The 11,129-nt window shown below is 40.9% G+C and overlaps 1 protein-coding gene across 1 annotated transcript; it reads left to right on the forward strand.

Moving 5' to 3' along the window:
• Positions 1-204: 204 nt before the first annotated feature.
• LOC308309726 (O-acyltransferase like protein-like) lies at positions 205-9,632 on the forward strand (the record flags this gene model as incomplete). The annotated part of the gene is made up of 15 exons (XM_080755643.1): positions 205-364; positions 714-847; positions 1,491-1,569; positions 1,991-2,126; positions 2,458-2,692; positions 3,392-3,545; positions 3,671-3,773; positions 4,065-4,166; positions 4,392-4,557; positions 5,448-5,527; positions 6,243-6,353; positions 7,043-7,166; positions 7,937-8,123; positions 8,350-8,492; positions 9,528-9,632. 15 exons carry the CDS (start codon positions 205-207, stop codon positions 9,630-9,632), a joined length of 2,019 nt encoding a protein of 672 aa, XP_080611769.1.
• Between the last annotated feature and the right edge of the window lie 1,497 nt (positions 9,633-11,129).

Raw genomic sequence — 11,129 nt, forward strand, 5'->3', positions numbered from 1 at the left:
TTTAGAGATGACTCATTGTTGTAATCAAATCCCACTCCCATCCGACGCTGAAAGACAGGTGTGAGTGAATCTCCAATTGACACGGCAGGTGTTCAGGGCAGACCGTGGAAACGGACGTCCACCCTACCTCACTGCCTGGTCATGACGTGTCCTTTCCAATGTTATTTAGCCATCCTTTGCAAAACATATACGATCTTTCCTGAGATGGACATGAGATGGGTGGTTTCGGTGCTCATGGTCATAGTGGGTTTGGTGATGGTGGAAACAGCACAGACTTTGAATGTGTCTAAGATATGTTTACAGGACACCAGTGCCTTCCTCTGGGAGGTCAACCAGACCAGGCCAAGGAAGTATGCTGCTCTGAGTAAGTATACTTATTTTCTGAGGTTGATGCTGGGGTCTCTTATTGAATTGGTTGACATATTTTTAAGTGTAAAACATGGTTACATGGAGTGTCAAACTGTAGTTGGTAAGAAAACAATCCACTTGCGTTCATGGAGTGTCCAAAATTAGTTATTTTTTTCTTTTTAGGAAAAGATAATATAAAGTAAATACATAAGAGCCACTGACTGATTCCTGCAGCGCTTCTATTTTATATTGTTTATGTGTTTGTAGCATCACTGAATCACCAATTATTTGTTTCACAGTATTCATTGACTTGTTAGCAACAAAGACGTAATAATGAATACCAACAATAGTGCTTCTATCCTCAGTGTACGATGCCTTTGGGAAGATGGGTAGTGACGTGGAGGGGGGTAATGTCAACAGGCCTGGCTCCCTGCAGGAATGTCTATCGGTCCGAGGCCCCGCCTTCTCTGGACAGTACTGTCAGGTGTTCCTCAAGCAGGTGAACATACACTGAGGAAGATGTTACTATAGCATCAGCTTACTATGGTTGTCCCGATCCGATCACGAGATCGGAAATCGGGGGCGATTGTCATTTTCAAATGATCAGATCAGCAACACGAAAAAAAATTTATATCCACATAAATGATATTAGACAGGATATTGTCTGTGTGACTTTGGATATTGTACTATTGTGATATGGCAAAAGTGTTCTATAAAAATATTAATATCGGATTGGGAAATTTTTCGGATCGGGAGCAAAAAAACGGGACAGCTTACTAGGGTTGTAACGATACATTTTAACAGCTTAGTTTTAAGCTGTAATACAGCTCATGGTAACATTCAACTTGATGGCTACCATTATTGGGCATTCCAGTGGACAGTGGTTCACAAACATTTTAATTTCAAGGACCCCCAGTTTGGTATGCATTAGGGGCCACTGTCCAGACCCCCATAACTTTTAAAGAGTGTACAATTAGGTTCAACGATCCATTTGGTTCCTAAAGTTCCAATACATTTTGGGGGACTCCCTGGAAAACAACTTTGATAACCACTGTTACACTGTCTCTGTGTTTAGTAAACAGATGATGATGATGATGATGGCATCATGGCATAATTATGATAATATTTTAAAATGCTTTTAGGATGTGGTCCAGTATTTTGTGGGCATTTGTGTCCCCGACTCCTGTACAGAAGAGGAGGTTCAGACACTGGTGGTTTATGGTGAGTGGCTTTGATTTAGTTTCACACTGGCTGTCCTGGCAGGGCTGTTGAGTGATATCTAACGAGCACTTCCAAACTGCAACACTTAATAAGTGTAAATAATCACCTGCGAGGAAAGAAAGTAGCCTAATATGTCTACAGTGGATTTTTATGAAACAAACACTTTGCAGATAGAAAGAGTATAATTCAAGTTTACGGACAGCTGCAATGTTGGCGAGTTTGACGTTGTTTAATACAATCAGAAAGGACTTTTCTGTTTGGATGAATGGGCTGTCAATGGGAAATTGCACCTTGTTAGCAGTGCACCATACCATTAACTTATGCAAGATGGGTGCGGTCTGCATACATGGTCCATTAGACATACAGTACAGTTTCTTTTTTATCTGCGACCTTGTTTTTATCTTTTATTTTATTTTATTAGAGACATTCCAGCAGGGTGAGGTGACACTCATTCCACCTCTACCCTCCATCCTGCTGCCTAACTCCACTCAAGGGATCTTTATGACTCAGTGTTTGTCCAAACCTGCAACACCAGACCTCTCTGCTGTCACCTGCCTGTGAGCATATATGGTTCCTATACTTTACTTCCTCTGCTATTAGCTTGAGGTCATTGACAAATAAACCATAGGGAATTTCTGCCAGCGGTTGGATCAGTGGCAACATGACAAATAATAATTAAAAAGAAAAACCTATTTTTAAATCTTTTTTTAAAAGACATGCAAGAGATTTGTTTAAACGTACATTCACTCGTTCATTTTTAAATATCAAATGAAAATAGCATTATATATCTCAATTTTAATTGCATGACTCTATAGTCGACTCTATAGTCAAATTCTACTGAAAATCAATGCATAGGTTTGAAAACAAAAATGACGACCCTACCTTCAGGTTGGTATGTTGTGTGACGGTGGGGATCCCGCTGGCAGCCACCCTGTTTCTGGCTGTGATCAGGTGGCAGCAGCACAGAGAGGTCAGTCCAGGGGTAGAGGCTGCTCTGAACACCAACCCGAATCTGTATGGAACCATGGCGCCCAACGGTCCCCCTGGTGGAGGGAATCGCAGCTACACCGTCCCAAAGCTGAGTGAGACACACAGTCCAGAAGAAGACAGTGGTAAGGGTCAAGTTTGTGATGCGCGCGCGTGTGTGTGTGTGTGTGTGTGTGTGTGTGTGTGTGTGTGTGTGTGTGTGTGTGTGTGTGTGTGTGAGAGAGAGTGTGTGAGAGAGAGGGAGAGAGAGAGAGGGAGAGAGAGAGAGAGAGAGGGAGAGCTAGAGTCCAAAGTGCATTTTGTGTTGGATCCTCCTAAATGTGTTCCAATGCATACCAGTTATTATTACTAGTCATTTAGTGGATTAGTGTTTTTAACCCACATTATTTTTACCACTGAGCTCATAGAGCCTGCCTGCTTGCTCTGGGGAGAGACTGAATTTTGACCTTCAGGTCAAAGGTCGTGTCCAACCAAGACAGAATCGAAATGTCTCCGTAGAAAAGCAGGGAGACCAAATAGAACCGCCACAATGTTAGTTAATGTTGTATTAACATACTCTACTGTACAGATTGGACTAAATATAACTGCCCTCTCCAGCCCATGAATGCAGCACTTGCTATGGTGAAAGAAATGCAAATGCCCACCTCTCCTTTCCATGCCATACCTGAGAACACCTGGAAACGTGTTGAGAGCTTGTAGATCGGTTATTTTCTTCCAAAAGTGCCCTCTTACGGAATTTCAGCCCCTGCCTCTGTAACACTCTCTGACTGCACATCCCTGGTGTGCATTGTGGTGTTTTTCCGAGTCTATAGGTTGTGTGCACTGGTTTCTTCAGGTCTTCCCTCTCCAGAGGACCTGCCAGGGGGTGCTTCGCACAACCTCAAACAACCCGGGAGGGAGCTACTCCTCCCTGAATGGAATCCGCATCCTCAGCCTTTTCTGGATTATATGTGGACACACCACACAGCTCAGTGCATGGAACAACCTGGGTGAGACAAGAAGAAAACTCAAAACTCAAACCCACCACCACCTTCGTCAATGATTACATTCAATAGCTTTAATTTACTCAATTACACAGTGTGTTTCACGCATACTGTCATGGTCTATATTGCAGATAACGAGAAGGTATGGAAGGAGACAGTGGAGAGTAGCCCCATGTATGTGTTTGCGTTCAGCGGGCCGGTATATCTGGCTGTCGACACCTTTCTTCTCCTGGGGTGAGACTGAACTCAGTGAACTGTTTGCACTTGGTTTGGGCTCTTTTACTGTGACATCATCCCTATATAGGCATGTAATTATACAACATTTTCATAGCCTCGGAGACCACAGGCATTTTGTTTCAGGCTAACATTTTCATAAAACAATATGCATCGTACACATTGTGTGAGCTTTGTTTGTTTGTTTTTCATCATGCAACAAATTAAGGTTAAGAATAAGATCTTCTCACACCGCAAGTATATCAGTTTCTTCACAAATTTCACAATGTGTTGTTTTCCTGTGTGTTGCAGGGGTCTGCTCAGTGCCAGGTCTTTACTCAGCTCCATACACAAATCTGAAGACAAACTAAACCTTAGTCTGGTGGCCAACTATCTCTTCAAGAGGTTTAAAAGGTGCAATGCTGTCGAGTCATAATATACACTGTACAGTATGTATGTTAGATAGATACTGTAGGTAGACATGTGCATCATTCATCGTAGGTGTCTCATATGCCAATTGCAGTATGCACCCTGAAACTTCTTCTAATGCTCATCTGTCTGTCTGTCTGTCTGTCTGTCTGTCTGTCCCTCTCTTTCTTTCTTTCTCCCCATCATCATACGTACATCATCCCATGGCAGGATCCAGCCCCTGCACCTGTTCATTGTGTTTCTAGCCATCGGTTTCTTCTCAGTCATCCAGAGAGGAGCCTTCTGGTTCACGGCTGAAGATTTGGTGACGAACTGTCAGAAATACTGGTGGTCCAACCTACTGCTGATCAACAACCTCTTCACCATCACTGACATTGTGAGTACAAGTACAACCACGAATCAATTCAATGGGCTATATGCGGTGTTGGGTGACACACACCATTTTGGAAAGAACTTGGGCCACTTCCCTGTTTCCTTCACAGGTGTTACCGATGATACTAATGATGATCTGTTCCATTCTAGTCAAACAGAGTCAGGGTGCTGCTATGTTGGCTCAACTGGACATTCTGCTACACCAGTGGGTCTCAAAGTGTCCTTGAGTGGGTTCCAAATGGCCCCGTACGGGTGTGTAACTCTGGGAGTGTACAAATGGAACCAAATTGACCCGTAAGTGTCCATTTAGTTCCATTTGTAAAGTTATGAAATTAAAAAGTTTGAGAACCACTGCACTAAATGGAACAGAGCCTAACTTAATTAGTATCATCGGTAACACCTGTGAAGGAAGTAGGGAAGCAAGGTTCATTAAATAAGGTTATAGGAAGCGAAGGCCGTACGGTGGACATGTTGCTCCCTGGAAGGAAAGAAACATGCGCAATGGGCTTGGAGCCAACACTTCCGCGTTCAGCTTCCTTGGTCTCGCATTTTTCTTTCCTTCCAGGGAGCAACATGGAGTCCACCGTACCTTATTTAATTAACCTCGCCTGGAAGTAGGAAGAGTGGGGTTCAGGGATGCCCAGGGGCCTTCGAGGGGATTCATGGAGGGCGCCCCTGCTAAATTATTGAGAGCTATGAACCAAAATGGATACTTATGAGTCTGTAAAAGCGAGGATGTTACAGTGTACTGTACATTGGGGTGCCATATTTATACCACATACAGTAGGGGTCCGTGGCCTAACTAATACATGTCAAACTGGAGGTGGATTCTAACCAATAACCATTGTTTGAACTGATGAGTTCCTCCCTGTCTATTGGCTGCTTTATCCGCAGTGTGCACCCTGGACGTGGTACCTATCTTTGGACTTTCAGTTCTACGCCACCACACCTCTACTGATCTACCTGTACCGACTGTAAGCCAACAGTACGACCAGCCATTTGCATGCGCTGAATCGACTGATCTACAAGCCCACACTGTGTCGCGTTGTGACTTGTGAGCTCGCAGATCACTTATTTTTCTCATGTGATGGTGTATAAATTAAGCATTATTCTTTGGTTACAACTTCAATACAGACAGTAGGCTATCTGCTGTATTTCACCTCAACCAAATCACATATCGTTGCTGTCGGGAGGAAACCTACTGTAACTCAATTTTTGATGTTTTAGATTATTTTTCTCTCCATACATCAGTGCTGTTGCACACCCTTTACGTCTGTGTGTTGTTTCGAAAATACTGAACCAAAGGAAAGTAGTAAAAACCGCTTTGGACAAAACCTCTTAACTCCATTGGACCCTCAAACTGTCTGCTAAACTTTAGCAGGCAGTTTAAGGGTCCAAAGGAGTTAATAGTGCTTAAAGCAACTAACTCCCCCTCTCATGCAAGTATTTTGGCAATATATAAAGTCGCAAAAAAACGACTTTGATGAGGCAGTATTGCGTAGTTTTCAAAATATAAGGTTTTCTTCATTTCCTGAAATATGAACATTTTGGAGTCAGGTGGTTTCTTACCGACAGCAGATATGTACTGTACTGTACTGTACTGTACTGTACTGTACTGTACTGTACTGTACTGTACTGTACGTTTGGAATGCCTCTGATGTCTCTTCCCTATACGGTCCTCTCCATCAGTAATAAACGTATACTGGCTGCAGTGGCAGCTGCTCTTTTGTTGATGTCAAGTTTGGCCAGTGCTGTTATAACGGCTCTACTTCACCTTCCTGTCCACCAGCCAACCACACTGTAAGTAAAACGCCACACAACCACAACACAGCACTTTGGAGAATGAAGCTTTGTGCCCGATCCGCAGAACTCAAAATATGTAGTTTTGGCGAGTGGCATCATGTCACACAAACAATAGTTGTTTGTTGAAGCATGAGTCAAACCTTATAGACAACATTCGGCCACTAGATGTCGCTCTTGTATAACACCTCTGTTGCATAAGGTTCACTGTTTCCCCATCATCTGTATTAGTGAATATGAATTAACATTAAACAGCAAATCATTTAGCATTCTCTGCATCCCTATTTTGGGCATATCATTAAAGATGAAAATGTTTTAAACTTTTCAAATATGTTCTCAATTAAAACATTGCTTCTAGATTTGCTATTCATAATAGCCTATGACACATTTCATAGGGATTTACGTGTTCAATGTACAGTCCATAAAGACTGTTTAAATTATTGCCAATCATAATTATAATTTTTGAGAACAATACTTTTATTCCACACCACTTTAAAGGTTCTGTGGATGTATTTGTATTATTGTTAATTTTCATAAAAAGCATATCCACATGACCTTAAATTAGTAGCCATTTCTTTTAAATCTTATTTTTTTTACTGTAGCCACAAACATTTCAGTAAACAAGCTTTTGCTCTCAAAATTCCATTCCTATTTAAAACATTTAACACATGTTATGTATTTGGTTCCAGTGCTTATGAAAGTTATTTCCAGTATTACTACAATAAGCCCTACACCAGATATGGGCCATATCTCATAGGGATCCTGGCAGGAATATACATGACCACAAAAAAAGATCCGCTCCTAAAACACCAGGTATGAATTTCTAAATATTGCTATGACGCACATTAATCTGTATACACAGCTCATTCCTTTGTTAAAATGAAATCGCATATCCATATGTCACGCATGATGTGGCCCTATAGCCGCCCTACAAGTGCATCCTTACATCTTAGGATTCATAATCATATATATCGTGCAGCTGGAACACTGACCTGTACAGCAAGTGGTGGAAAAAGTACTCAAATGTTTTACTGCAAGGTAAAACTACAATTATTTGTGTGAAAATTAGCAGATTTCCAGCTCACAATGTGTTGCATTGTGAGCTTGTAGATCGGCTATTTTCAAATGGCCAAAGTTGTCAAATGTGACAGCCTACTCAAGTACAAATACCTTAAAATTGTAATTAAGTATACATTACGTGAGTAAATGTACTTAATAAATAATAATAAATAATGACATTTCTCAGTTGTGACATTTGTGATTGAAAATCAGTAGGCCTACTTTCTGTGCACTAATTTCCTCTTGAAAGCGCCGCTTGGTTTAACTTTATACGCTTTTAAGAGTTAGAAGAATTATTATTTTGATTGACATTTGCCTGTTATTATCTCTCCTAATGGTACCAACATCAATACAGCATGGAATTGTGGATAAAATCTTATTCAACGATAACAAAAACATTATTTAGTTTTGTGTCTGAGAGGCTAAATGTCATCAAGTGGTGGTCTGTGGCTCAAATGCCCAATAAATAATGGACCTTGATATGAAAATGGTTGAAAACCACTGATCTACATTATTGATCCCAGTGGCAGGCAGCGCTGGGTTGGCTGTCCTGTCTGTTAGGTATGACGGTGTTAATAGGACTGGCCTATGTTCTGCGGGACGTCCCACCTGGGCCATCTGTCCCTCATGCCCTGTACCAGGGCCTGCACAGACCCCTCTGGGCCCTGGGAGTCGCCTGGATCATTGTGGCTTGCGAGGAAGGTTATGGAGGTAAGGCTATTATGATGTTATGATGATGATACACGCACAGTGTATGTAAGCATACATTTCCAAGCACACTAAATTGTCTCTGAAACAGAATTTCCCCCATGGGATTAATAAGGTCTATACACGTCATCCCCCCCCCCCTCTCTCTCTCTCTCTCTCTCTCTCTCTCTATTCTCTCTCTCTCTCTCTCTCTCTCTCTCTCTCTCTCTCTCTCTCTCTCTCTCTCTAGGCTTCATCAAGAGCCTGCTGTCTTCAGATCTCTGGGTTCCACTTTCCAACATTAGTTTTGCTTGCTATATGATCCATCCTGTTATCATAATCATCTACAATAGCAAACAGGAGACTCCCATCCACTACACTGACCTCAACTTTGTGAGTAGTTTCATACAGTGCTCGTGGTAGAAGTAGTTTCACGCAATATAAAGTTATATATTCTGTTAGTACAAGTATTCCTGCAGTATTCAAGGATTTACATGAGTAACGGTAAAAGGTACAGGCATCAACATACTTGCAGTGCCAAAGTAAAAGGAAAAGAAAATAGCTCATCTGCAAGCTCACAAAGTGCAACATGTTGTGATCTTGTAGATCGGCAATCTTCAAATATCTAAAACATAAAATGGAGCTTAAAGGTAGAGTAAGTCATATTATAAATATAAATATTTATTGTTTAAGACAAAAAGTGTTTTGTTAAAAACTTAAATTTCTATATATTTGGATAGTAATCATTTCTATATAGACTGTTTTAACAGTGTCTCGTCGTCTCTTTAATAAACACAAAATACCTTTTCAGCTGGGCAGCCAAGAAAGTACCCATATTTTTCAGGTTGAATTTTATAGTGTACCTGTTCCAATTTGGTCTGCTCATTTCTTTGTATCATCACTTCCACTCCATTTGTGTTATCCCGACCTGAAAATGCATTCTCTGTTTACTAAAGAACTAGAGAGACGAGGAGAGCCCTGTTACTGAACAAACACTTCATAACAGTGAGACCTATATTTATTTTAATAAAAGAAAATCGCTTATTGCACCTTTAAGTTGTTAATGCATGTTTTGGTTTTAGTCATTACATCTGCAAAAGTAACTAGTATCATAATTGTGGTGTAGTAATAAGTACAATATTTCCCTCTGAAATGTAGTGTAGTATAAAGTATCACAAAATGGAAATACTCAAGTGAAGTAAATTGTACTTCAGTACTGTACTTCCATAACTGATTTTCATATAGTGAATACCTTCATACTGCAGCCTTTTTTTGCAATGTTTTTGGTACTTCACATGTTACAGTAGCAGCATAATAAGACCCTTTCTTGCATCTTACATTCGTGAAATACCTCAGCAATTAACTCTTTAGTATTATCTCAGGCTTTTCTATATGACGTAGGAACAGTAATTTTCTCTTTATTTCCAGATGTACCTGTTCTTAGGCCACCTGGTGCTGACACTACTGATAGGATATGTTCTGACGGTTTTGGTGGAGAAACCCTACCTTTTCCTAAAAGGGAACAGTGGCTAGAAACAGTTGAAGGCCTGTCAATTCCAGTTAGCTACTTAAAACATAAACATATATACTTCATTGTAAATAACAGATACAAAAGCTTACAAGGGGTTGTGTTGTAATGCGTTGTGATCTTAAGATTTGCTATTTTTGTGGAATATTTGCCTTTTTTCCCCTGAATGTTTGCCTATTATGTTTACTTCTTGCTATTCCCTACTGCCTAATTGTGCCTAATTAGAGATTGTAAATTAATGCTTACAGCTGTTAGATCATTGTAATGCTACAAAGACACTACTGCTATGTTTTGTATGAATTTCATATGTTGCCTGGTGTTCATATTATTAATGTCAGCAATTAATTGACCTACAGTATGTATAAAACAATAGATAGTGTGTGTGTGTGTGTGTGTGTGTGTGTGTGTGTGTGTGTGTGTGTGTGTGTGTGTGTGTGTGTGTGTGTGTGTGCAACTCAGACTACCAGCTAGCTTCTTCAATGCATACAGTAGCTTAACTGCTCCCTGAAGATAGCTTTCCCCTAAAGTCAAGACCAACAGGCACGACCGTGCTTGTTGGTCAGTTTTCTCAAAAGAGTTTTAGATTTATAGGGAATATGCCGTGTCATTGTCACCATATAGGACGGACTCGGAGGACACGCAACCATTGTCATCACACTAAGCCTATGGGCTTTTATTATATATATTATTTTTTCTTAAGTTTGGGCCCTTTTCTGCCTTTATCGGTAGATTGACACGCAGCAAACGCGCAGCAAAGGTCACCGGGATTGGGACTCAAACCCGACACTGTCAGGCATGGATTACAAGCCTAGGTACCCAGACGGTTACGCCAGCTGCCAGCAGGCCTATGGGCTTTTAATTACGAAAGCAATCGCCCATAAGCTGCCAGCTGCAAACAGGCCTCATTCCTACTAGCTGCAAAGCTAGCGGCTTTCTCGCACCTTGCCATTGGCGGCAATGATAACAAGTGTCTAATACAATAGCCTACTTCCAAAATAATACATAGTATATACACACAATACAGACATAGAAAAACAAATGGGCATAAATAGTAATGATGTTTATTGATTCAACAATGAACATCATTTCCTATAGCCACAATGCAATAATCATTTTTGTATTATTTTACCAACATTTCAATGAATATAGTAAAACAAAGTCTTCAGATTTATATACAGTATATAAATAAACACAATATAAATGAAAATATATAGAAAGCGGGTAAGAGTACTGCATGGTGTGTTGAACTCACGTGGAAACACTGGACTTCTTTCTGCTGGAGTGTTGCTGACCATCCAGACTGGCCTTCATCTCTAACGCCAAACTCTGCAAGTCTGCAGTAGGTCCGGCAGGATGCTGAAATCTGAAAGTACAAGAATGAATTAGAAGGACAATATCAGTCACCCGAACCCGAACCATGAATGTGTGTCATCAATGAGTCTAACGCAGGGGTCTTCAACAGGGGGTCTGGGACCCTACTACAGGGGGTCCTCCAAACTGGC

Source organism: Protomyctophum bolini, assembly GCF_963924005.1.
Source record: "Protomyctophum bolini genome assembly, chromosome: 22".
In the NCBI taxonomy this organism is placed as follows: Eukaryota; Metazoa; Chordata; class Actinopteri; order Myctophiformes; family Myctophidae; genus Protomyctophum; species Protomyctophum bolini.